This window comes from Sus scrofa, chromosome 14, assembly GCF_000003025.6.
Source record: "Sus scrofa isolate TJ Tabasco breed Duroc chromosome 14, Sscrofa11.1, whole genome shotgun sequence".
Lineage (NCBI taxonomy): Eukaryota > Metazoa > Chordata > Mammalia > Artiodactyla > Suidae > Sus > Sus scrofa.
This window is the reverse complement of record NC_010456.5, coordinates 49897030-49923740: the sequence shown is the minus strand read 5'-3', so window position 1 is coordinate 49923740 and position 26711 is coordinate 49897030. Positions and strand designations below refer to the sequence as shown.

Below are 26711 nucleotides of genomic sequence, written 5' to 3'. Positions count from 1 at the left end.
GGGATCTACCCAGGAGTCAGGCACCTTAAGGTCACCTGCTGATGCCTCATGGCTCAGCTTGGACTGCCCGAGGCTGTCGGATTACCCAGGATTACAAGGACACCCTCCCCACTGAGGGCACTAGTTTAGGGTGAAGCATCTCACCCCACAGTGTGACATCTATCTGCCACCCACACCCCGAAGACGATCCAATGAGGGGGACACAGCATGCTTGGGTCTAAAATAAACTCTTTTAATTGCACATTTTCGTCTCGGGTCACCTGTGGGGTGAGAGACCCCCTCCTCACTCCCTACCCCAGCTCTGTGGGTACAATCTGACATTGTAGTCGGGCTGTCAGTGAAAGGGTGGAGGTGGTGGGGGGCTGGCTCCTGAATCCACACCAGGCTCTTCAGGGAAGGGAGCTCAGACCTGCAGAGGGAGCAAGGGAGATGGCACAGGCTGGAGGTCAGCCCGCAGGTGCAGGGGGAAGGACACCCCTCCCACCCCCTGGAGCCACTGCGCTCACCATGGTTGTACTTGCACTGCTTCAGGGCCTCGCTGAAGCCCTCACACAAGGACAGGTCACTCTGGGTAGTGGAGCAGTCCAGGAACTGCCTGATCTCATAGGCGCAGGGCCCCATCTGCATGGGCTGGGGGGCAGCGTGGGCTGGGGCCTGGGGTACAGGGGAGGAGGCAGCAAGGTCAGCTAGGGGCTCGCACACAGAAGAGGACTCCACGCCTGGTGGTGCTGGCTGCCTCTACCCACACTCCCAGTCCCGCTGCCCAAAGGTCCCTGGAGGGTGAGTGACCTGGGCCAGTCTGCCCTGTTTAGCCATAGTGGCTCTGTCCTTGAAACAGGTGAACCTGCTGGTGCTGGTACAGATAGCATTCCCTGCTGCCTCATAACAGGCACACTGGGCAGGTGGAAGGGGGTGGGGAGGCGGAAGAAGGTTCTAGAAAAGTTCAGTGCTCTGCTGGAGTGCAAGCCCCACCCCCACAATTTCTAGCACCTTCCTAGCTCAGCCACACTGATCCTCATGACCCCTGACCCCGCCACTAAGCCTGAATGTGGATCAGGATTGGTAGGGTGCCTGGTGGGGGATAGGCCAACAGGGAACAGGCCCAAAGTCACTGGCTACCCTTCGCCCTTGGGTGCAGGGGCTCTGGGGCACACCTGGGGGTGGGAGAGCAGGGACTCAGGAACTTCAACATCTCTCTCTTCTACAGTGGTTAGGTGACCTTGGGCCAGTCTCTGAGCCCTAAGGGCCTTCATTTCCCCATCTTTAGAAGGCTGTTCGGTGTCTGTCCATGGAAATTTAGGGACCCTGGCCCCAGGGGAGGTGATGGGAGAGCCTGCTTGTGAGTGACCAGAGGCCAACAGTAGGGCGATGAATAGGACAAAGTCCTTGGCGGAGGAAGCTCTGGACACCTCCGACACTCCTCAAAGGACAGTCCTGGCTGGACATGCCTGAAGCTCCTGCTATGTGGCCCTGAGAGAAGGCGGTCTCAGTTTCCCTTGAGCCTAGTTGCTCACCTGCTGGGCAGCAGGCTGGGCGGGCTCTGAGCTCCCCCCACTGAAGGCTCCGGTCAGGGCGCTGCCCACGACGTGTCCCACAGCCGAGCCCACGGCTACTCCGGCAGCCGTGGACGCCATCTGCGCCATCAGGCCGGGCTGGCCCGACGGAGCGGTGGCAGGGGCTGCTGCCGAGGGCGGCGGGTGCGCGGGCAGGTGGGCAGAGGGCGCGGCGGCGCGGCTGCAAAGTAGGAGGTTAACAGGGTTAATCCTTGCCGGACTCCTGGCCGAGGGCCCCAGGTGCCTGCAGCTCGGGGGAGGCACCCTCTACCCCAGCCAGAGGGTGGGCGACCACCCGCGACTGCTGCACCATCGCCCTTCCCACGCCAAGATGGCGCAGCAGCCGCCAAGGTCACGCTGTCATGCCCTTGGGTGCCGCGTTTCCTCAGCCCCCTCCCCCTGGGGCCCTGTCCCAGTCACACCTGGCTGGCCGGGCGGCCACGCTGCGGCTCCCCCGGGGCATGGTCGCTTTGATGGGATCAGTCGAGCGACCGCGAAGGTGACGGCGGCGGCAGTTCTGGCTCGAGGACCAGCGCGGAGGCGCCTGTCACAGCCGGCGCAGCCGGGGCGGGGCCGCGGCGGGGCCACGCCCCCGGAAGGAGGAGCTGGACCCCGGGTCTTGCTGTACTTGCGCGGGTCCGTCGGTCTCTACCTTCCTGCTTCCCCTGGTGTCGGTGACCTGCGCCCTGGCTCCTGGCCCGAGCCGTGTGCGCCCTGGAGACGTGGGCCGCTGTCGCAGGGTGCCGAGGACGTACGCCGGGGCAACCAGCCTGGTCCTCCAGAGACCCCAGTGGAACGCAGGGAGCGGAGGGAGCTGGGGGCTGTCCCGAGCTCGGGGAGTAGGCACCAGGAGGCCAGGCCCTGCTCCTCTCCCTCCTATCAGACCGGCTCGCTGGCTGCGGCGTGGCCTCTGAGTCCCGGGTGGACGGACTGTGGCAGGGAAAAAGCACTCACCCAACCGCCCGCCAGAGGAGGTCTTGCGCCATCCCCCGACCCCGAATGCCCACCAGGGGGCGTCTCGACTCCTTCCCAGCAAAAGCCCAACCCGCAGCCTGCTCCCACTTAGGTGCGCTCAAGCCCGCGGTTTGGCCTTCCACCCCTCCCGATCCCTTGCCCCAAGGATGCAGCGCCAGACTCTGACAGCGTTCACGCAGTGTGTCCCTCCCAAAGGCCTTGACCTGAGCGCCTAGAGGTGTTTGAATGGGTTTGAATCCCGTGGCCTTGAATTCTAGAACCAAGAATCACCTTGGTTCTAGGCCCAGTGCAGGGCTGATGCAGGATCTTAGGATGCTGCCCAGCCCTTGAGGAACTCGAGGTTTTCAAGTTCTTCTTCTTTTTTTTTTTTTACCTGCTTTTTCGGGCTGCATATGTGCCATATGGAAGTTGCCAGGCTAGGAGTCCAGTTGGAACTGCAGCTGCCAGCCTATGTCACAGCAATAGCAACGTGGGATCCGAGCCACATCTGTGACCTACACCACAGCTCACAGCAATGTCAGACCCTTAACTCGCTGAGTGAGGCCAGGGATGTAAACCGCATCCTCATGGATACTAGTCAGCTTTGCTTCTGCTGAGCCACAACGGGAACTCCTTCATGATCTTTTCTGAGTGATTTCTCAGTGGTCATATTGTTATTGTTGGTGGGGAGGGGTCCTGACTTTTTACCCATCCTGGGTCCCCTACACCTGAGAGGCCTCCTGGCACCAGGTTTGTGGGTGGATGAAATTGCCCAGAGCAAAAGCATGGGAGGGGGTGCACCCAGGTGGGGAGATGAGGCCCCTCTGTGAGGAGATGGTGGGAGGGAAGGAGGGGAGAGGGGCCCGGCAGTGCCTGGCAGGGTTGGTTATGTCTGTACTATGTCCCTCTGTCTGTACCACAGAGTGCTCTCAGCCAGCCTGTGGGCCAGGGTCCTCCCTTGGCCCCCCCCTGGGCCTGGGCCTCAGTTTTCTCCCCTGAAGGGGGAGAGACCATCTACCTGGAGATGCAGGGAGCATGTTAAGGGTGGCTACTCTCTCATCACAGACATGCTAGGCCTGGTGGACCTCCACCTCTTTGGCTCATACAGTCCCCATCCACCTATTCCTATTTGCCAAACTAGGCTTATCAAGGTCTTCCTCTTACACGAAGCCCTCTGTGACCAGCCCATCTTGCTGTAACCATGGCTCACCCCTGTGGCCTGCCAGGTGGGTGGTTGTTACTGGAACCCCCATAACGGGTGGACTGAGGTCCCCCAAAGCATAGCCATGCACCCATAGAGGCACTTGGAGCCACTTAAGGTAGTTACACAAATGAATATTTTACTTTGTGTTTTCATAGGTATCAGAAAAAAATGTATAATTAGCTCATTAAATCCATGATTTCTTTTTATTTTATTTTTTTGTCTTTTTAGGGCTACACCTGTGGCACATGGAGGTTCCCAGGCTAGGGGTCTAATTGGAGATGTTGCTACCCGCCTACGCCAAAGCCACAGCAATACTAGATAAGAGCTGCATCTGCAACCTACACCACAGCTCATGGCAATGACGGATCCTGAACCCATGAGCCAGGCCAGGGATCAAACCCATGGTAGTCGGATTCGTTTCCACTGAGCCATGATGGGAAATCCCAATCCATTTCTTGACCAATATTGCTAACAAGAGGCTGAAGAAAGCGTTTCAATTATTTTATTTATTTATTTATTTATTGTCTTTTTAGGGCTGCATGTGGAAGTTCCCAGGCTAGGGGTTGGATGGAGCTGTAGCTGCTAGCCTACACCACAGCCACAGCAATGTAGGATCCGAGCTGCATCTGTGAACTGCCCCACACACAGCTCACAGCAATGCTGTTTCCTTAACCCACTGATCAAGGCCAGGGATTAAACCTGCATTCTCATGGATAGTAGTAGGGTTCTTTACTGCTGAGCCATGATGGGAACTCCGGTTTCAATTCTTTTTTTTTTTTGTCTTTTGTCTTTTGTCTTTTGCTGCTGTTGTTGTTGTTGCTATTTCTTGGGCTGCTCCCGCGGCATATGGAGGTTCCCAGGCTAGGGGTTGAATCGGAGCTGTAGCCACCGGCCTACGCCAGAGCCACAGCAACGCGGGATCCAAGCTGCGTCTGCAACCTACACCACAGCTCACGGCAACGCCGGATCGTTAACCCGCTGAGCAAGGGCAGGGACCGAACCCGCAACCTCATGGTTCCTAGTCGGATTCGTTAACCACTGCGCCATGACGGGAACTCCCGGTTTCAATTCTTCATATTTATTTATGTATTTTGGCCGCACCTGAGGCATGTGGAAATTCCCAGGCCAGGGGTCAAACCTGCATCACAGCAGCAACTCAAGCCACTGCAGTGACAATGTTAGATCCTTAATCCATTGTGCTACAAAAGAACTACCAATTTATTATTTTTTTATTTTTTGCTTTTTAGAGCCACACCTCTGGCATATGGAAGTTTCCAGGCTAGGGGTCAAATAGGAACTGCCGCTGAGGCCTACACCACAGCCACAGCAACTTGGCATCTAAGCCACATATGCAAACTACACCACAGCTCATGGCAACGCCAGATCCCCAACCCACTGAGCAAGGCAGGGATCAAACCCTCATCCTCATGGATATTAGTCAGATTCGTTTTCATTGCACCACAATGGGAACTTCCAATTTTTAAAAGTGAGTCACTTTCCAGAAAAAAATGCCTTGCTGTCCAGGGAGTAAATATCACTGCTGTCGTTCCCCTCCCCGCCCGCTAGGGGTCTCTGTGGAGCCTCCCTGGAGAGGCTGTAGAAGGCTCCGCGCCGGACTGGGACCCAGTGGTAGGGTTGAGTCGGGCTAGCGGTCCTCTCCTCCCACCCTGCCTCCCTTCCTAGGCCCAGGCTGGGTGCCCACAGCCTCATCCTGCAGCAGCTCAGGACCCTGTCTGCTGGGAGCTACCGCTGGGAACTACTGTCTGTGTATGGCTCCCCAGCATGGTCTGTGATTGCAGGTTGCCTGACCAGATGGTGAGGCCCCTGGTCATCACAGGGAGTATATGAGCCTGGAGGATCCTGTCTTGCCTGCGGTCACCATCCCTCCTCTGATTCTCATCTACTTATCCTATCTCAGGAGGCTGACCAAGAGACAGCCTGGGCGCCCAGTACCCCACTCAGTCCCTCTGGTCCCTCCCTCTTGGGGCCTCTGTTTCCCCATCTATAAATTGTCCGTGATTCTGTCCTCAGCTGGGGAGGCTGGCTAGCCTCTTCCTCCTGCCTCAGTTTCCCCTGGGACACATTTTACTATCACTTTCCTCACAGGGGCTATAGTGTCATCTTCCAGGTGGACTGGCTGAGGCTCCAAGGAGTCGGGAAACTTGCCCATGGGTATGGCCACCTGTCTCTGGCTCACTGGAGGTCAGAGGTCAGGCAATCAGACCAGCTAGGGACGAACCTTCCAAAGATAGCCTGGTAAGGAGGGGGAAAAGTGAACCCGACTCCTCTCAGACTCCCTACCGCCTTGGGAAACTGAGGGCCGGAGAAGCGCCAGCTGCCCAGAGTCACCCAACACCAGGCCTCTGGGACCATAGGCCCGGCTCGCCCCGGGAAGGACGGGATCTTTGGGTAGGGCCCCGCCTGGCCAGCCCTCCCTGCCCACCTCCCCCACCCTGGCCGCGGGCTCGGGGAGAGAGTAGAACAAAAGGCGCGGGGGCGGGGCGGACGGCCGGGGGCGGGGCGGAGGCTATAAGGGGTGGTGGCCGGCGCGGCCCAGCAGGCCCAGCAGCCCCGGGGCGGATGGCTCGGGCCACCGGGCTCCGAAGCGCGGCCCCGCGCGCCCTCCTGCTCCCGCTGCTGCTGTTGCTGCTGCTGTTCCCGCCGCCGCCGCTGCTGGCCCGGGCCCCGCGGCCGCCGGTGAGTGGCGGCCCCCAGTTGAGGGGCGCCGGGCACGCGGGCTGGACCCACGGGGACGCGCGGGGTGGCCAGGCGCGGCCCGATCCCCGAAACGCTGTCTGGGTCCCTGGGGGCGTGATAGATAATGAGCTTCCTGTCCCTGGAGGTGTGCAAGTGGAGCCTGCGCCGGGATCCCTCAGGCCGGTGAGGCGGGACTCCGCGCTAGACGCACGCCCCCTCCCAGCCCCGGGACCTGCTCCTTGATGTCCGGCCGCGATACTGGGGTGTGTGTTGGGGTAGGTATAGAGGGAGTGGCTACAGGGCCACCTATTCATTGCAGGGACAAAGCCAGCAGGACTCGGGCTGGTGTCAGCCTGCGGGTGTGTGGCCTCAGTGAGCATACCTCCTGGCTGGGAGGGTTAAGGAAGCCCTGGGGAGGGACAGCGGGCACCGGAAAATAGGGTCTGAGCCTGGAGGAGGAGCCACCCCCAGGGAAACCTGTCCGTGGTGAGATTCGAAGGCCATGAGCCTGGAGGCAGTGTGGGAAGAAAACTAGTGTGTGTGACTGTGAGGTGGAGGTGAGAAAGAAGGGATCAAGAGCAGGTAGAGACCCTGTGAGAGCAAGGGTGAGGTGAGTCTGGGAAGGGAGTTGAAGGTGTGATGAGGACAGGAGGGGAGGAGGGACAAACTGAACCGGGCGTGGGTTTGTGTGTATAACCGGGCATGCGTGTGTGTGTGTGTGTGTGTGTGTGTGTGTGTGTAATAGCCTATGTGTGCCCCAGAGGCTGCATACTCCCCTCCACCTGGGGCTTTTGGGGCACCAGTCCCAGGAGTGGCCAGGTGGGCTTGGGGACACAGCCTGAGCAACTGCAAGTCCACTCAGACCCCAACCTCCAGCCAGCTCAGGCAGAGATGGGAGCCTAGAGGGGTGCTGGCAGTCTCAGGACAGGTCTGGTGAGGTGGGGAGTCTGACCAGGCTGAGCCTCAGTGTCCAGCGTCGGACTTGGGCAGCCAGTTCTGCCCTGGCTATGGGAGGAGGAAGGAATAGAAGGAGTGGGGGGCATCTCAGTCCAGGGCCCTCATCCCCAGCCCTTCCCAGGCCCCTGGACCTTGGGGCAGAGTCAGGGATCACCCTGGGTAGCTGTTGAGCCCCCAGATTGGGGAATTGGAGAGACCGGGGTTTGAATCATGTGACCCTCGTTGAGCCTTCTGCCACCTCAGAACCTCATCCTCCCATTCCTCTCCAGGTGGGTGGGAGGTGACAGTGCCCACCGCTGGGCAGAGAAGTAAGTGAGGTGAAGCTGGGAGAGGACTCAGCCAAGCACGCTGGAGACATTCTGTCACCTGTAGCTGCCACTTTGCCGCATGTGTGGGGTCAGTTGGGGCCGGGTCTGAGCTGGGCTGTTGTCTGTCACGCTGCAGATATGCAGGGAGCATTTGGGGTCACCTCCGATGTGTTTATCCCCAGGCTGCTGTCGGCAGGCCCAGAAAAGCTCTGTAAATATTTATCCATCCCAGTTCACAGCCTTTAGGCTTGATGAAAGCTCCGCAGCCCAGTGGGTCGGATGCTGCCTTCCCTTGTGGAGCCAGCAGGGGCAGGGGCAGGGTGGGGGAGCTGGACCTGCCTGCCTACTAGCTGTCGGACTTGGGCAGGTTGCTTAATGTCTCTGAGCCTCAGAGGGACATAGAATGGCATGGGCATGCTCTCCTGCCTTCCTTACAGCCCAGGTGTCCTTCCCTCAGGGTCACTTGCCCACAGTGAAGGGAGTAGCTGTAATTATCCCACTGGACCAACAGCAGACAGGTCCAGAGAGGGGCATGGCCAGCCTGGCCTTCCTGGCAGTTTCCAGTCAGGTTCTTCCCGCCCCTGCCCTCTGCACGCCTCCCATTTTCCTGATGGGAAGTTGACCCAGCGGCTCACTCCGAGTCTCTAGCTCAGCCAAGAGATGGAGTTCCCCGAAAAATTCCTCGAGTATGTTTGAGGGCTGTGGTTTGGTGCCTGCCAGGCAAGGGCAGGGTGAGCGAGCTGGGCACCCACCCCAGGGCAGGCCAGGGGAGGCCACCAGCTGAGGAGGAGGTGGGGATGCACAGAGGAGGAGCACTGCCCAGGAATGTCGGTTTTGGAGACAGGCCAGAGAGCTGGGCGGGGGGCTGTGAGGGGCTGTGGGTAGAGAGGCTTGAGCCCCAGCTCTAGACCCAGCTCTTGCCTGACTTGCTGTGTGACCCTGGGCCAAGACCTTGACCTCTCTGTGTCTGTTTCTTCCCCTGGGAAGTGGGGTGATGTCTGCTCCCCAATCCCTCAGGGCTGTAGAGAGGCAAGGTGTGGTTTCTGCCCACCACCCACCTCACTGCCTCCCAACAGCCCTCGGGGGACTGGCGCACCCATCTGTGGAATCAGGTTGCTGCGTGCCGGGCCTTGCCGCTAGGGCTCCTGGCCCCAGCTCAGAAAGGACTCGGGAAGAGAGAGGGCGGGAGGTCAGCATGGCAGGGAGGGTGTGTCCCAGCCCAGCAATGGGGAAACTGAGGCCAAGAGCCCTTAAATGATGGGCTCCACTGGCAGAGGCTTGATCCTAGTGCCTCCTGCTGATTCATGCCTCAAGACCAATGACTGTGACATGGTCAGGGAGCAAGAGGCCCCTGGCTTGCGAGTGGACATAGCCGGAGAGCTCCCTTCTAGCTGAGACTCCTTTTTAAGATTTCAAGTCTGGGAGTTCCCATGGTGTCTCAGCGGTAACAAACCTGACTAGTATCTGTGAGGATGCTGGCTCCATCCTTAGCCTTGCTCAGTTGGTTAAAGGATCCAGTGTTGCCGTGAGCTGTGGTATAGGTCACAGATGCGGCTCCAATCTGTCATTGCTGTGGCTGTGATGTAGGCCTACAGCTGCAGCTCCGGTTTGACCCCTAGCCTGGGAACCTCCATATGCTGCGGGTACAGCACTGAAAAAAGAAAAAATCAAGTCTGGAAATGTTGGGGGACCTGGAGGGTTGTAGGAGCTCAAGGGAATTTGGTGGAGCTGATTCCTAGGTGTGGGAGGGGAGGGCCCACGGGGCCGAGAAGCCAGAGCAGATAAGAGGCTCTTCTCTGCGCCAGATGCTGCAGGGGCATTACAGAGGGAGGTCATGATGTGACACCGTTCCATTTGACAGATAGCAAAGAGGAGACTAAGGACAGTGACTTGCCCAGGGCCACTCCATCCAGGGTCTCCACAGCATAGCACTGGGCCTTCTGAATCTCAAACCATGGCCCTTTCTGCTGTACTGAGAGTACCAGGGGCCTGGGTATGGATTTGGTGCCTCGTGGGAGCAGGAGAAGACGGCACAGTGTGTGCCCGTCATCCATGCTCCCTCTGTGACTGGCTGCTCCAGGCCTCTCTGGAGGGCAGAGAAGAGGACAGGTTTCTGCTTAAGAACAGGAACAGATCTGGCAGGCTGAGCTCCGGGCTGTCTGGGGCTCCCAAGGGAGGATCCTCGGACCCCTTGCCAGGCTTAGGGGAAGGAATGTGTTTATCCTGGAGGTCAGGGGGCAGCGTGGCGAGGGGAAGGGTTGAGCCACATGGGCCTGGGGTCCACATCCTCAATGTGACACCTGGCAGAGTTATCACCCCCACCTCACACCGGAGGTGGGGGCGGGGGGTTGGTGAACCTCCCTGCAAAGCTCCTGGGAAGCAGCAGGTGCTTTATAATTTCCCTTCTTCCTCTTCTGTCACCAAGGTGAGGCCAGCCTGGGTCCCTCCTCCAGGGGCAGGGTGACTCCAGCCTGAAGAACAGTGCAGAGTAGCAGGTAGGGGGTGGGCTGCTCCCCGGCAAGTTGCTTAACTTCTCTGGGTTCTGGGTCCTCATCTGAGAAGTGGGGATGCTGATGGCGGAGATGGGGTGTGGTCCCACCAGGGGCTAAGAGCGTGTCCGTGGAGCTGTTGGCCGGGTCCTGGCCTACAGACAGGTACAATAGCAACCAGCACTTCCTAACAGCATGCCTGGTGTCGGCTGGGTTCTACCACGTGACGAGCCATTCCTAAACAACTCTGAAATGGGGGCAGACTGGCCCAGAGCCCCAAACCCCAAGTTACTCCACAGCCCCACAGGGGTTCAGAAGCTCTAGTGTCCAGAAGATCCCTTTGTCGCAGGGTATCCTTGGGATTGAGTGGCCTGGGGGGTTGAGTACTTGGTGACTCTGGAATCAGCTGCTGGGGGGTTGGGAGACTAATTGGAGCTCGGGGCGCCTGGGGCCTGGGAGAGCCGCCAGAGGCTGAGGCCGAGGGTGGGGCCTGGGTGGCCCAGCTCCCGCCCCAAATATGGCTGTGGGGAGGCCATGGTGCCCCGACCAGACAGGCCCAGACCAGACAAGCGCTGAGGCTCTCAGCAAACAGCCTGCTCCATGCCTCTCCCCTAGCTTTACCTTCACCTACGGCCTGGGATGCCAGAGTCCTCCCCTGGCCCTGCCATGCCCTTGCTGGGGGACCCCACAGGCCCTCCCAGCCTCTCTGGGCTTCTGCTGAGAACTATGACCCCACCCCACCCCACCCCACCCCCGCCCTGGGACTCACAGAGGATGACAGCTCTGGGTTAGAAGCATTGTTTGTAGTCCAGGGGCTCTGGCCGATGGGCCTTGGCGTCTGGTAACTGTCCACACCCCATATGCGCATGGAGGGGGAAGCAGATCCTGTCCAGCCCCACTGTGTGCCCAGCCCTGGAAGGGCGTGAGTGAAACTGACCCCAGACCTCAGCCCTCAGTTCCAGGTGCCCGTAGCTGGTGCCTGGCCCGTGCTGAGGCTTTGCACACAGCGCTTGGCTCACCCTCAGATCCACACCAGGAAGAAGTATCACCCCATCTGTCTGGTGAGCAAATCAAGGCTGGGCTGCAGGCCCTCCACGCTGGGGAGTGGCCGTGGTGGGCATCCTGGGCAGGAGCCAGCTCACTTAAGGAGAGGGCTTTGTGGGGTCCATCCGTGGGTGTGTGTGAAGATCACAGCCCAAATGGGGGGAGTGGGTGACCGGCAGCCTGGGGCCTCCGGGAGGGGGCGGGAGGCAGTAGGAGGCCTTGGAATTGGCATTCAGATACCAGTCAGCCTGTGCCAAAGGCCCTTGCTGTGTGACAGCCTAGGCTTGGCCATGGGCACAGAGGGCTGGGGTGGACCGAGGGCGGGATGCGGTCCACACCCAGATTGTGGGCCACTAGCACGCAAAGCCTGAGCAGAGCCCCCCCCATCCTCTCTCTGCACAGGATGTTCACCACCGCCACCCAGTGAGGAGGGGGCCGCAGCCCTGGCCTGAAGCTCCTCGCAGCGGACCAGCCCCTGCCCTGGCCTACCAGGAGGCGCCCCGGCCTGGTGGTGGCCCCAGACCTCCCCGCTGTGGCGTGCCTGACCCACCTGGGGGGCCAAGTGCGCGCAACCGCCAAAAGCGGTTCGTGCTGTCTGGTGGGCGCTGGGAGAAGACCGACCTCACTTACAGGTAGGGCCAGTAGCCAGGAGTAGACACAGCCCTGCCTGTCGTGGAGCTAGGTGATAACCAGGTCTTGGTTCAGATCTGTCACTGCAACCAGGAATCCTCGCAGGTAGGGAACAGTGGAGGTAGGACAGGTAATAATAGTTCAGGTGACCTGAGCCTCACCCCCTCCCACACCTTACCCCACGCCGCCACCGCCCAGTGTTGCAGATGCTGAGGCTTACACATCCTGTAGGGGGCGCCCGACCTGGGAGAGAAAGCCTGAAGACTGGTGTGTCCCACTGCATTGGCACCTAAACTGCTGGGGCCCCAGAAAGGCCCTGAGATGGGAGCTGGGAACCAGGAGTGGGGCAGGTCCAGGGGCCACGTTCTCCCCATGGTGAGCAGTACAGTCAGGTCTAGAAGGTGGGGCTTGGGAGTCCTGGTCCTGTTCTTCAGCCGGATGAAGACACCTGTGTGCACCTAAGGATACACCAACCCACACAAAGATGTGCCCATGCGGCAGAGGGACCAGTGTGCCTGAGGCCCAGAGCACACCTGGCCTCTGGTCCTGCATGTGTGCACCCCTACTGAGCATCCTGGGGCAACTCCTGGCCCAGCGGGCATCTGGGGCTGACCCTGCCCTGAGCCGGGCCCAGGCCCCACTTCCTCCCCCCAGGATCCTCCGGTTCCCGTGGCAGCTGGTGCGGGAACAGGTGCGGCAGACGGTGGCAGAGGCCCTACAGGTGTGGAGCGATGTGACGCCACTCACCTTCACCGAGGTGCACGAGGGCCATGCCGACATCATGATTGACTTCACCAGGTGAGCCAGTGGCCTGGGGCCCCTCCAGAAATGAGCCCCACCTGTCAGCAGCCACTGACTCTGCCCCCACCCCCCTGCAGGTACTGGCATGGGGACAACCTGCCCTTTGATGGACCTGGGGGCATCCTGGCCCATGCCTTCTTCCCCAAGACCCACCGAGAAGGGGATGTCCACTTTGACTATGATGAGACCTGGACAGTGGGGGACAACCAGGGTATGAGCTGGGGACCCACTTTCCAGAGGAGGCTGCTGGGAATCATAGAGATCGGGGGCTTGCTAGGGTCCTGAGCTGGGCCTGGTGCTTGCTGCAGAAACTTGGGGATTCTCTCTCCCTTTTCCAGGCACAGACCTCCTGCAGGTGGCAGCCCACGAATTTGGCCACGTGCTCGGGCTGCAGCACACAACAGCTGCTAAGGCCCTCATGTCCCCTTTCTACACCTTCCGCTACCCGCTGAGCCTCAGCCCAGATGACCGCAGGGGTATCCAGCACCTCTATGGGCAGCCTCAGCTAGCCCCCACCTCGGGATCCCCAGACCTGGGCCACAGGGCTGGGGTGGACACCAATGAGATTGCACCACTGGAGGTGAGGCCTTGCTCCCAGCCCTCAGCCCCCCCCTGCTGGCCTCTGTGGCTCTTTCTCACCATCCTCTCCTACCCCAGCCGGACACCCTACCAGATGCCTGCCAGGTCTCCTTTGATGCAGTTGCCACCATCCGTGGTGAACTCTTCTTCTTCAAGGCAGGCTTTGTATGGCGGCTGCGCAGGGGCCACCTGCAGCCTGGCTACCCTGCACTGGCCTCTCGCCACTGGCAGGGACTGCCCAGCCCCGTGGATGCAGCTTTTGAGGATGCCCAGGGCCACATCTGGTTCTTCCAAGGTGAGTGGGGGATGGAGGTCACACTCAGGAGACTTCAGGGAGCCAGGAACGTCGTGACCAAGGCTAGGGACAGAGAGGGACAGGATGGGCAGATGGAGGGTGTCCCAAAATCTTGGGGCAAGAGAGAGCATGGCTCTCTCCTTTGGGAGGCACAGCTGGGAGGCTTCCTAGAGGAGGCAGCTCTGGAGGTATGAGTAGAATAGAAGGTATTGCACTCCATGGAGCATGTCTGATTGCTAACCCTGGTCTAGAGACGAGGCTCTGAGACTCAGAGGTGGTGAAGTGACCTACTGAAGGCAGAGCTTGGATGTGACCTAGGTCTGGAGAGCTGAGAGCCTGCAGCATTGCAGGTGGCAAGGCTTCACAAACAAATGCCCAGCCAGGGCCTGCTGCGGCAGGATGGCACCCTGGGGTGGGCAGCAGGGCTTATCCAGTGCAGCCAAGTGCACGGAAGGAGCCGGGCCCAGGTGGCCTCTCTGCTGTTTAAAATAACCTTCCCCATGTGTAACTCTTAGCACCTGCATCACCCGATGTCCTCTTGCAGATATGGGGTGTGTGTGTGTGTGTGTGTGTGTGTGTGTGTTCACGCGCGCGCCAAGCCGGCATTACTGGCCTTCATGTTTTATGGACAAGGAAACATGGCAGTGGTGGCTGGATGTGACAGATGGGCAGCTCCACTGCAGCCTCCCCTCTCCGGCAGGAGCTCAGTACTGGGTGTATGATGGTGAGAAGCCAGCCCTGGGTCCCGCACCCCTCTCTGAGCTGGGCCTGCCCGGCTCCCCTGTCCACGCCGCCCTGGTCTGGGGCCCTGAGAAGAACAAGGTCTACTTCTTCCGAGGCGGAGACTACTGGCGCTTCCATCCCAGCACCCACCGTGTGGATAGCCCCGTGCCTCGCCGGGCCACTGACTGGCGAGGGGTGCCCTCTGAGATCGACGCTGCCTTCCAGGACGCCGATGGTGCGTGGGGGGCGGGGCACCGGTGGTGGCTTGGTATCAGCGCCCTTCTGCTCCACCTCCTCCTTGTGCCAGGGCAGCATTAGACCCCTGTGTTGTAGAAGAGGAGACTGAGGGCCAGAGAGGTGCAGGGACTTGCCCAGGTCCCTAGGTCATAGCTGGTAAAATAACCACTGCTTGCTGAGGGCCGATGAGCCTCCAGGTAGAGTGCTGAGCTCCGTCCCTGTCTCATGCAGTTCCCAGATGCTGCACCTGTTGTGAGCCCAGTTTCCAGAAGAGCAAACAGAGGTTTAGGCAAGGAGGTCCCTAACTGGGCGGGAAGTCCCTGCTCCTAGCCAAGAGCCACGAGCTCCAGGGACTTGCAGGCCACCGCTCTCTCCCATGTCCTCCCTTTTCTTTGTGTCCCCACGTCAGGACCTGCTGGGAGAGCTGTCATGCAGTGACCTCGGGCTCTGAGGTTACAAGTAGCCAGTGTCACCCACCTTGACTCAAGGCTTAGGATGGACTTTCCCAAGAGGCAGGAGTTGGGCCTCGGGGGCTCCAGCCTCTGTCAGGTTGAGTGGTAGCTCAGACAAGACCTCCGGGCAGGCAGAAGGGCTCACCCAAGGGAAGGGAGGTTTTGGAAAGGATACCCTGGGGTTTCAAGGAACTCAGCAGCGGCCAAGGCATGGGACCTCCCGCGGTGCCCATCCCTGTGTCCACTCACCTGGCCCTGCCCTCCACTCTCCGCAGGCTATGCCTACTTCCTGCGTGGCCGCCTCTACTGGAAGTTTGACCCTGTGAAGGTGAAGGCCCTGGAGGGCTTCCCCCGCCTCGTGGGCCTGGACTTCTTTGGCTGTTCCGAGCCTGCCAACACTTTCCGCTAGCCACGGCTTGGATGTCCTCAGGGCTCCTGACCCTTGTCTGGCCAGCTGGAGACCGCGGTCATCTTTGTTGCTGTGGGCACCAGGCTTGGCACAGAGCCCTGGGGGGTGGGGAGGAGGGCTGCTGCCACCAAGACTGCAGGGGGGCCATGCAGGTCATGGCCAGCTGCCATCAACCGTCTCAGACTTGGACCAGGAGGCTTTAGTGTTAAGAGTGAGGGTGGCTGAGGGTGCCCATGGCTCCACCATTCCCGTGCAGGTCACGGTAAAACCCAGCTGCCCTTGGTCTCCACCCTCATCTCTCAGGTAGGACCTTGGCTGGGCGGGGGAGCTGGAGTCCTCACCATCCCTGCTGCGGGGGTTCCACAGGGTGCTGGTGGTCTCGGGGCCCTGTGCCTTCTGCCCTTTCCCGAGAAGTCAGCTCTGGGTGGGTGCTTGCAGCTGGCCGTCTTCCAGCTGGTAATTCTGGAGACCTGTTCCCAAGATCCAGGCCAAAACGTCCAGTCAGCTGGTGAGGGGGGTGCTTTCTGCTCAAGACCCCGGGCCCTGGAGGCCCCAACATACCTCAGTCGTGTCACGGGTCAGATCCTCTTCAGCCCTCCCCAACCCCAGGTCCTCCAAAGCCATGTAAATGTGTACAGTGTGTATAAAGCCTTTCTTTCTTTCTTTCCTTTTTTTTTTTTTTTTAACTGAGGACTGTCATTAAACATGGTCATTTTCTACCTGCCTGCCTAGGGTCTCTGTGTGATTACAAGGCCAGGATGGGGGGAGAGCTGGCACAGGGAGGTGGGAGGCCTGGCTGGGGACCTGCTCTATCCTAAGAGCCAGGGTTGCAGCCCACCCCACTCTGAAGCCCCTGGTCCTTGGGGCTGGGTGCCGGGCTCTACCTCATCTTACTAGATGCCTTGAGTGACTTTTTTTTTTTTTTTTTTTTTTGTCTTTTGTCTTTTTAGGGCCACACCTGTGGCACATGGAGGTTCCCCAGGCTAGGGGTCTAATCGGAACTACAGCTGTCAGCCTACACCACAGCCACAGCAATGCCAGATCCGAGCCACGTCTGTGACCTATACCACAGCTCAAGGCAATGCCGGATCCTTAACCCATTGTGCAAAGCCAGGGATTGAACCCGCAACCTCATGGTTCCTAGTCAGATTTGTTTCTGCTGCACCATGACGGGAACTCCCCTTGAGTGGCTTTGTAATGTTTCCTGCTTCCCTGCTTCTCCACTAAGCGGTGGTCACTTTTTCTGATCCTACTATGCCCCAGCCCCTGTCCTGCTACTGTCAGAACATAGGACAAAACTGGCTAAGAGGACTGACCAGTCCTAACTCTCCAAGGTCTCCTTGCCTTCATCCCAGCCTCTGGGAATCTTCTTCAGAGCTGCAGCCATCACAGCTGCAGTTTGTTAGATGGAACCACAGGAAATTGTCAGCAGGAGGCCGTTTTTGACCCACTGCACTGTTCCACCAGATACATGGATGCTTTGATGCAGGCCCCACTCTGGTTCTAAGCACCCCAGGGCAGGGCTGTATAATTTTAATGCACTGGGCTGGTGGAAGGCACAAAGCCCAGAGTTAAGGAAGGAACGGAGATGGTCTGTAGATGGTCCCCTCCCCTCCAACACTCATCCCAAGCACCAGGCAAGCCAACCGCCTGGGCTTTGGAATCCTGCCAAGCCCAGGAGCCTTCGTCCTCACCACCTCCATCTCTGAAGTTGCAGTAACAGCTGTGGGCCCAGAACTGGGTTATCTGTTCTGGGAACCCTCTCATCTGCTCAGCTGCACTGCGTTCTCCAGGTGGGGAAACGGAGTCACAGGTACTCCGGGCCCCTTCCCGGCTTTCAGGCCTCAATTTGCTTCTCCTCCCCTGGGCTGAGTTCCAGTCCCAGCGGTGAGACTGGGAAAGCCGCAGCCTGAGTCAGGGCCGCCGTTGTATTTCTGTCCATGAGAAGTGTCCCTTGGGGAGTTCCTTTCGTGGCCCAGGGGCAAGGAATCTGACTAGGAACCATGAGGTTGCCAGTTCAATCCCTGGACTCGCTCAGTGGGTTAAGGATCCGGTATTGCGTGAGCTGAGGTGTAAGTCGCAGACGCGGCTCAGATCCCGCGTTGCTGTGGCTCTGGTGTAGACCGGCAGCTGCAGCTCTAATTAGACTCCTAGCCTGGGAACCTCCATATGCCGCGGGTACGGCCCTAAAAAGACAAAAAAAACCAAAACAAAACACAAAAAAAGTGTTCCTTGATTCTGCCCCCAACCCGCCCCGCTTGCCTGGGAGGAAGGGACACAGGTTGAGGCTTCTTTAAGGGACCCGCGGGGGCGCGCCCCGACCTTTTGTTTAGGCGGCGGCGGCGGCGGCGCGCGCGTTAGCGTCAACGCCCGCGCCTGCGCAGTGAGGGCGGCCTAGTCTGCGGCGGTGGCGGAGAAGCCCGGCGGCGGCGCGAGCACTCGGTCCCGCCCGCCCTTCGCCTCTAACTCCGGCTTCCCTGGGCTTGGCGCGCTCCGGCCCTGCCTGACCCCTCCCAACACTCGCAGCCACGCCGGGCTTTGGCTGCCTGTCTCCGCCGCCGCAATGATGATGATGGCGCTGAGCAAGACTTTCGGGCAGAAGCCCGTCAAGTTCCAGTTGGAGGACGACGGCGAATTCTACATGATCGGCTCTGAGGTAGCCCACGGCGCATCCTCGTCCTCCGGGCCCCAGCCGGCCCTGCCCCTGCGGGAGCCTCGGGGCGGGCCTGCGCGGCGGGAATGCGCGTCTCCATTCATCGCGGCGGGCGGGCGGGCGCGGTGGGCGGGGCGTGGTCGGGCGAGGGGGTGATCGATCAGGTCCCGCCCCGCGCTCTACTGTGGTTTTACCCACCCGTGTCGCAGGGTCCAGGACGCGCCCGGATGCCGGGGCTGGGGCGTCCTGGTGGCCCCTGGTTCCATGATGAGTTCCAAAACTCCATCGGGAAGCACAGAAGCGGGGTTTTTAGTCGTCCCCTGCCACACCTTGGGGGGAAGATGTTGGACCCCCCCCACATGCATCCTTTCCCGTTGCTGCAACTGGGACCCTGAAATCGCAGGTTCGAAGCACCCAGCTTAGTGAGGACTCACCCGCACTGCGTTCATTGACTTCGAGGTGGGCAGGGAGGTGTTTTGACCTTTAATTAATGGTGAGGAAACAGGTTGGGAGGAAGATGCTTGCTTTTGGATGGATAAGGCTCCAGTTTGTGAGTTAGATCTATCAGCAGTTTCGGAAGCAGGTGACACTTTGAATGTCGTGGACTGACTTTTTTTTTAAAGAGCCTAACGATCTTTAATCCTTAGCTAAAGTGGCAGCAGTTCGTAGAGTCAGCTGGATGACTAACTTTAGGAAAACCCTACAACTGGTCCTTTATTGGTAGTTCATACAAAGTATATTAAGTTTTTCCAGATTGCCTCAAACTAATCCTTTTTGGCAGTCCCCAGTTAGTGTGTGTATACACACACTTACACGCATGTATTTTTAAATTATGCATATACAATTCAGATGTGCAACTACCAAGCAGTAGTGTCCCCCACATGTAAGGAGGTAAGTGGAAGTCCGGAGGTGTTAAAGCAGATAACAAATGCTGACGGTTTTCCATATTAAACATTTCATCCTTTTCTTTTCCCCCAGGCTGTACCTGCGCATGTAGAAGTTCCTAGGCTAGGGATTGAATTAGAACTGCAGCCACAGGCCTATGCCACAGCCACAGCAACACTAGATCCAAGTCTCGTCTTCGACCTACACCACAGCTCACCGCAGTGGTGGATCCTTTACCCACCGAGTGGGGCCAGGGATCGAGCCCGAAACCTCATGGATACTAGCTGGGTTTGTCATCGCTGAGCCACAAGGGGAACTCCCCCCCTTTTTTTTTTCTTCACAATGTTTGGGTTTTTTCCTTCACAGTTGAACATGGTGTGAATGAATTAAGTCTTATAATGGTCACACTGGGGCTTTCAGGACACCCTGTAATCCTTGGCTCCTCTGAGTTTTATTGAGTTATGAGACCATTGTTGTCAGTAGCAACAGAACTCTAGTGTTTCCATTTTTTACCAGTTTTTATAAAACACAAGGGACAGGATGTAATACATTTTCCCTGTCATCACAGAAATGCTACCCTTGAAAGCTAGCTGTGCTGGGGAGGAACCAGTCCCTGCCATAGCTCAGAATGGTCCTCATGGAGTGGTAGGTACCTGCTCAAATGTGGGATACAAAGGCAGGAGAGGAGTTTCAGTCTGTGATAATGAGCAGATTGTTTAAAGAAACCTTTATGTGATCTAATGGACAGGAAGAGCAGTCACTTTGGCCTTGGCTCTGAGTTGGAGATACACTTTTGAAAATCCAGGTTGCAGAAGTTTCCTGGTGGCCCAGCAGGTCAAGGATCCAGCATTGTCACTGCCATGGCTCTGGTTACAGCTGTGGCTCAGGTTCAATCCCTGACCTGGGAATTTCTGCATGCCATGGGTGGGGGAAAAAAAAAAAAAAAAAAAAAAAAAATCCAGCTTGCATTTATTATTAGGTGGAGCAAATTGAGAAGCAGCATATGGCTAGGTGGGCAGAACGTCAGGAGGCCTGGTTCTAGCTCTGCCTCCATGTCACTTTTCTCGTGGCTCTAAGGAGATGCTTAGATTAGATGATCTCTAAGATCTGAAAGCTAACTGCAGTCTTCTCTTTCAGCCCTGTTGAGTGAGAACATTTGCCCAGAGACACATTTTATAGAGACCAGATGGGAGAAAGGAGAGGCTGTGCTTTCAGGGGCCTGGCTTAGCAATCATCAGACCGTGGGAGTTCTGGGAAAGGTTCAAGATCAGAGTGCTGTCTCCAGATATCCAGTAGCTCCTCTGACAGCATTGAGTGGACAGCCTCCAGACCCCTTGCCCTTGACAAACAGGCACCATATTCAGCGAGACCGGCCAGCCTTAGCAGCACCCACTGTGCCCCCTCCCCAGTTGGGTGTGCAGCCTTGGGAGGGCATCTGCAATTGCAGTGAGTGTGTCGTCCCTCTCCTGTCATCTGGAGGCAGCTGTAATCACCAAACTGGAGTCACAACTGAGAGGACCCTAGGAAGTCCCCTTATCCACACCTTCACTTTGCATTTGGGAAACCGTGGTCCAGATGGCAAAGGCTGGTTCTGGGAAAACCCAACAAGGCAGAACCCTGATCTCAGTTCTAAAGGGATCATTAGAGTCAGTGTCTTTTCAAAAACCTAATGGAAACTCTATGTTTACCCTTGGATGGTAACGACACTCAAGCCAATGACTCGAGTGGGTCTGTGCCTGCAGTGTGGAGCACGCGTGACCCCATGGCCACATTCTCCCACACTGTTTGGCAGCTCTGGTTGTCCATCATGTAGATCTTTTATTCCTGGAGAATGCAGAAACTTTTAAATAGTAAACATACTATATTGGGGTAGGTAAATGAGAAAATAGTGGAAGTGGTCCTTGTGGGGTGAACTTCACAGTAAATAAATATTTGACCCATGAGTAAGAAGACTTGGGAAAGGGAAGTGATTTTCAGTCACAGGTGGAGCCAGCGCCCATTCCCCTGCCACGTGACTCAGAAATGACCATGTGATGTTTTTTTGAAAAGTCAGTGAAACAATGAGGTTTTCTGGAGTTCCCGTCATGGCGCAGTGGTTAACGAATCCGACTAGGATCCATGAGGTTGCGGGTTCGGTCCCTGCCCTTGCTCAGTGGGTTAACGATACAGCGTTGCCGTGAGCTGTGCTGTAGGTCGCAGACTCGGCTTGGATCCTGCTTTGCTGTGGCTCTGGCGTAGGCTGGCAGCTACAGCTCCGATTAGACCCCTAGCCTGGGAACCTCCATATGCCGCAGGAGTGGCCCAAAGAAATAGCAAAAAGACAAAAAAAACAAAACAAAACAATGAGGTTTTCTTTATAAAAACTTCAGGGCTAGATCTCTTTTCATCAAGTAAGTCATATGTTGAGTATTTGGGACAGGCAAACTGAAGCCATTGTTTGGGGTGGTAATGATTTATATAGCAATCTAGTGATTGCTGATAAGTGCTTTTTAAACTCTTTGGAAAATTCTTTGGCCTTTCTGGTTTGAGTTTTGTTACTAAACAAAGCTACAAGGGCCATGGGGAAAATTATCCTGCATCTGTCTAAAATTAAAGGCCCTTTTTGGTCTTTATTACATCGTAAAAATATCAAAGTCATGTTCTTAAGATAAAAGAAAGTCAGAGGGCCTTACATTTCTGTAAAGTGCCAGAGATCCTTAGTCCAAAATCAGCATCATCCCTGCTTCTCTGTGAGCTTCGGGTCCTTTCTGAACTTGGTTGGGTGGTGGGGATGCAGATGTTATTCCCCTGCCAGAGGGGCAGATGTGGGCCAGATCAGAACTTATGTTGAGTTGAGCCCTTGGTGTCAGCAGGATATGTTTTTACTACAGCTGGAAGCCTGGCGCCTGGGGGCCAATTTGCAGTCTGTTTGTCAGTGGTCCAACAGAGCCTCTGCACCCGGATCGTCCCTTTTGGCCCCTGTGCGACCCTTATAATGAGCCTTCTTGCTTTACTCATAGGTGGGAAACTACCTCCGTATGTTCCGAGGTTCTCTGTACAAGAGATACCCCTCGCTCTGGAGGCGACTAGCCACTGTGGAAGAGAGGAAGAAAATAGTTGCATCGTCACATGGTAAAAAAACAAAACCTAACACTAAGGGTGCGTCTTCACGAGGGTTTGTAAACCTGTTTCAAAACCACTCGCTTCTATCATGAAGATAAAACGTTTTCACTCCAGCGTGTCTTGGGGCGGGATCCTGGGGTGGGCCCGGGTCAGGTGGTCTCTGCCGAGGCTGGGAGCAGAGGGCGTGGGGTGCAGGGGGCGGGGCCGGGAGGTGAAGACACGTTGGTCTCAAAACGTTTTAGGAATGCTGTGATGCTCTGCCGCCGCCTCTCCGCGGTGCGTCGCCAGCCATCGTCACTCTCCATGCGGCCTGAGCGGGAGCGGCAGGGGCCGCCCCAGCCCCCGCCGCCCTCCGGGCTTTCACCGCTTCGCTTCCCAATGCACGTCCGTCCGTAGTAGCGTAGTACCTTGTTCTGCCAGCCGTTCCCCTAGCGCGCGCGTGTGCATGTTGCCTGAGAGCCTGGGGCGCTGGGGCTTCTAGCCGGCGGCGAAGGGTGCTCCCCAGGCCTCTGGTGGGGGGCAAAGCTGCTGTGCGCGTACCCCCGCCCCTTGGAGTCCCCGCATGCCTGTGTGCTTTCCCCGTGAGTGAGTGTGCTTTGCAGTCTGTCCCGTCGGGCTGTGTCTTGTTTGTAGGCGCTGCTGTGGTCTTTTCCACAGCAAAATAGCGTTCTTTTAATGCAGGAGCCGGAGCTGCTTCCCCCCCCCCCACCCCCGCTGCTATAACATTTCACTTGCGCTTTAAAAAGTCTCCCTTTGTCCTCTCCTGCCCCAATGGAGTTCCAATCACCCCTGCAGTGAGCCCCCAGCTGTGCTCCCCTCTGCCAGCCTCTTTCCAAGGAAATCTTGGCCACCCTTCTGCCTCGTGTTTTTGAGACACCTTCCCTGTAACCGATTTATTCCTCCAGGCCACTCTCTCAGCCAGGCTCCATAGGAGAGCTGGGGGTCCAGTGGCCTAGAACTGGCTGCTTCCCAGATGGCTGGCATTGACTGGACCAGGGAATTCCTGTTTGGTGTGAGGCAGTTCTTTCACTCTCTGGGCTCTTGCTTTAAAAGAACTGTGTTTTTCATCTCTCATTCCATCTCCACCTTGCTTGTGTCCTGGACTGCAGTGGTGTCAGACCTCTTCCCACTGGTGGTGTCGCTCTGGAGCCTTCCATGGCCCCGAGGGGCCCCGCTGGCGGAGCCGCACTGTAGCTGCCGCTGCCTGTGCACTTCTCTGTGCCTGGGGCCAGTGCTTCCGGGACACCTTAGTCCACGTCCATCCTAAGGGAGTGCTGACTCGCGAAAGCATGCTAGGGTCCAGACTGCCCTTTTGGAAGAGGCCAGCATCGGCAGTAGTGAGGTTGACGCCTGCTTGTCCCACCTCCTGCACGTGAGGACCTCGGTGTGCTGCATCTCCTGGCTGTTACTGCCCGCTGCCTGCCAGCAGGGTGACCACAGCTGCGTCTCTGGTTGCAGATCATGGATACACAACCCTGGCCACCAGCGTGACTCTGTTAAAAGCCTCCGAGGTGGAAGAGATCCTGGACGGCAACGATGAGAAGTACAAGGCCGTGTCTATCAGCACCGAGCCCCCAACCTACCTCAGGTATCACACCCCCAGCCGGAGCCCACTCTCAAAACACCCGTGGGAATTTTTCTCATAGGCTGCAACCACCATATTTTTTAGTGCTTTACCCACTGTGCTTACATATCGTCTTAGGGTTTCCAAGTTTTCTCTGTCTTTGGAGTTTCTAAGAACTGTAAACCAAGTCTTAGGGTCTGAAGAGTCATTGAGAATTTGGGACCCACCTGTCAGAGAAATTAGTGACCCAGGTAAACTCACAAAATAAATAATAGGTTTTGAATCTATAAACTTAGATCCCTTGAGGAATTCCTTGGTGGCTCAGCAGGTTGAGGACCCAGCATTGTCACTGCTGTAGCACATGTTCAATTCCTGGCCCAGGAACTGCTGCATGCAGGGGGCATGGCCAAAAGAAAAACCAAAAAAAAAAAAAAAAAAACCAAAAAAAACCCCAAAGCTTAGATCCTTGAAAGAGTATTTACAGTAACGATTATTAAATAGGCAAGTAATTGGGAAGTTACTACATTGTAGAAAGAGGTTTTTCATCCAGATTTATAAGAAAAACTTGGATGTCCCAATTGATAAATTAGAGTTCCCGTCGTGGCGCAGTGGTTAACGAACCCGACTAGGAACCATGAGGTTGCGGGTTCGATCCCTGCCCTTGCTCAGTGGGTTAACGATCCAGCGTTGCCGTGAGCTGTGGTGTAGGTCGCAGACGCGGCTCTGATCCAGCGTTGCTGTGGCTCTGGCGTAGGCCAGCGGCTATAGCTCCGATTCGACCCCTAGCCTGGGAACCTCCATATGCCGCAGGAGCGGCCCAAGAAAATGGCAAAAGACAAAAAAAAAAACCCCCAAAAAACAAAACAAAACAAAAAACCCAAAACCAATTGATAAATTGATAAAAGGGACCACACTGAAGTACATAGACAGGGATAAACAAACACAGGGAACGATGTTTGTTGTAGTGTGTAATTTTATTTTATTTTACTTTTGCTTTTTAGGGCCGCACCCTCAGCAGATGGAAGTTCCCGGGCTAGGGGTCGAATCAGAGCTGCAGCCGCCAGACTATACCACAGCCACAGTAACGCCAGATCTGAGCCACGTCTGCGACCTATACCACAGCTCACAGCAACGCACCAGATCCCCAACACACTGAGTGAGGCCAGGGATCAAACCTGCATTGTATGGATACTGGTCGGATTTGTTGCCGCTGAGCCACAATGGAAACTCCCCCTGTGTATTTTTTTTTTGTCTTTTTAGGGCTGTACCCGTGGCATATGGAGGTTCACAGGCTAGGGGTCAAGTCAGAGCTGCAGCTGCTGGCCTAGACCACAGCCACAGCAACGCCAGATCCTTAACCCACTGAGCAAGACCCACTGAGCAACCCACAAACTCATGGTTCCTAGTCAGATTTGTTTCCGCTGCACCATGATGGGAACTCCCCCTTGTGTGTAATTTTGAAAATGGCAAGTAAAGGGAGTTCCCTGGTGAGCTAGTAGTGAAGACTGCGCTTTTACCGCCTCAGCCTAAGTTTAATCCTTGGTCTGGGAACTGAGATCCCACATCAAGCTGCTACATGTCCCCATCAAAAAAAAAAAAAAAAAAAAAAGCAAAGTTAAAGAAGGAGCAACATAAAGAACTGGGAAGATGTCGGAAAGCTGTATACTCACAGCTCTGCAGTGCCTCGGGGTCAGGCATTGTGACCACAGACTTTTGTTCTCTGGCTCATTAATTTCACCCCTGGGAATTTGTTCCAGAGAAAGTATTTAAAAGAACAACAATATCACTACAAACCTTTCTAAGTACAGAGATGCTCTTGGTGGCACATGGATCATGATGGGAAATAGGAAGCTACTTGAGCGTCCTGCTCTAGGGGAGGGCCAAGTGAGTGAAGAGGCAGACAGCTGAGTAGACTCAGATGTAAAGATGGGTTATAGGTAAGTAGGTTCTGCGATACCCTGAACCCTGGGTCACATGAAGGCATTTATATGCACAAGACCCCAGGAGCACTGAGGCGGGGTTGGGCAGTGTTTCAAGTGATGTGGTTATGGAGAATCATTTTGTAGATTTTCTCTCAACCTTACCATTGGATTGTTTTATAACTCCCCTTGCCCCCTGGAAAAGATGGCATGCATCCAGCCTGGCCTATGCTCTAAGAGGATGCATGCTCTGTAGATTCCTTTCTTCCCAAGGGATCTGGCAAAAAAATAGTACTAGCCAGTATCTGCTAGAGGAGTCTCAGGAGGAAATTATGTGCATATGGACAGGACTTTCAAGTCTGCTGGGAACCTTTTATGGGGTGGTAAATACTCTCGGATGATTCCGTCCTGTGAGGAAAAGCTGAGAGACTAGAACACTGTAGGGTTATGGGGTGGGGGTGGGCTCCAGAAAAGCCACTTTGATGGGCTCCACTGTCAGCAGGAGCCTTCCCAGGGGCTGGCATCTCCCTCCTGGCTGCTGGGCAGGTCGGGCAGAGGCTGGACGCCCCCCTCTGAGTGCTTAGACATACCCCCTTGCGGTGGATGGAAGGTTGAATTACATGATCCCAAATTCTCGGATTCTGTGTCTAGACATGTAGTGCCATGCACCATGTCTGTGACATAACTTACACTGTCTGCTTGAGACTGCGGGCAGGAGGGCTGGCAGAGCGGCTGCGTCCCAGGAGTGGGAGAGGCTGCTGCAGAGATGCCACGGCTTTGGGGGAACCTCAGTTCTGTAGCTGTACCCTCACCACTCCAGAGAGGGTGAATCTAATCGGCAGGAAGCCAGGTGATTGTCATCTTCCCTGGATGGTAGTTATTAAAGGCGTCGTGGTGAGGGTTTGGGGGCATAAATGTGAGTCGCTGCCCCCATGTTGCTCACAGTGTCACAGTGTCACGAGGGATGGTGGCCAAGGGTGATGAAGGGACAGATGGTAGGAGCCCATGCCCTCTGTCTAGAGCAGCTTTGTGCATTTTCTTTTTCTTTCTTTCTCTCTCTCTTTTTTTTTAAGGCTGAACCCTTGACATATGGAAGTTCCCAGGCTAGGGGTTAAATCGGAGCTGCAGCCACTGGCCTATACCACAGACACAGCAACTCAAGATTTGAGCCACATCTGCAACCTACATGTACCACAGCTCATGGCAATGCTGGATCTTTAACCCACTGATCAAGGATAGGGATCGAACCTGTGTCT

The 26711-nt window shown here is 56.7% G+C and overlaps 3 protein-coding genes across 12 annotated transcripts in view; 2 read left to right on the top strand and 1 right to left on the bottom strand.

The window, feature by feature from the left end:
• Positions 212-2141, bottom strand: CHCHD10 (coiled-coil-helix-coiled-coil-helix domain containing 10). The gene is made up of 4 exons (XM_001929468.4): positions 1976-2141; positions 1515-1734; positions 507-654; positions 212-409 (listed from the first exon to the last, which is right to left on the bottom strand). Exons 1-4 carry the CDS (start codon positions 2014-2016, stop codon positions 390-392), a joined length of 429 nt encoding a protein of 142 aa, XP_001929503.1. The 5' UTR covers positions 2017-2141; the 3' UTR covers positions 212-389.
• On the top strand, positions 6247-16057 carry MMP11 (matrix metallopeptidase 11). 6 transcript variants are annotated; one of them, XM_001929445.5, is made up of 8 exons: positions 6247-6408; positions 11609-11838; positions 12491-12634; positions 12715-12848; positions 12976-13217; positions 13295-13511; positions 14212-14469; positions 15199-16057. In XM_001929445.5, the coding sequence occupies exons 1-8, from the start codon at positions 6292-6294 to the stop codon at positions 15330-15332; spliced, it is 1476 nt and encodes a 491-aa protein (XP_001929480.1). In that variant the 5' UTR covers positions 6247-6291; the 3' UTR covers positions 15333-16057. The 6 variants fall into 6 exon arrangements, with proteins under 6 accessions (XP_001929480.1, XP_005670966.1, XP_020928172.1 ...); XM_005670909.3 differs by having other exon boundaries at positions 6263-6683; XM_021072513.1 differs by adding an exon at positions 10099-11223 and having other exon boundaries at positions 6264-6408; positions 11609-12634.
• Positions 17698-26711, top strand: part of SMARCB1 (SWI/SNF related, matrix associated, actin dependent regulator of chromatin, subfamily b, member 1) — a 31063-nt gene continuing 22049 nt past the window's right edge. For 2 of the 5 annotated variants that reach the window (XR_002338928.1, XM_005670907.3), the window contains exons 1-3: positions 17704-17988; positions 21870-22008; positions 23431-23560. Coding sequence is in view for 3 of the 5 variants with exons in the window: in XM_005670907.3 (XP_005670964.1) it covers positions 17896-17988; positions 21870-22008; positions 23431-23560 (362 nt within the window). In the remaining 2 variants the exon portion in view is untranslated. Of the gene's footprint in view, positions 17989-21869; positions 22009-23430; positions 23561-26711 lie in introns of all 5 variants that reach the window. The other 3 variants (XR_002338929.1, XM_001929438.5, XM_001929437.4) reach the window with 2 other exon arrangements.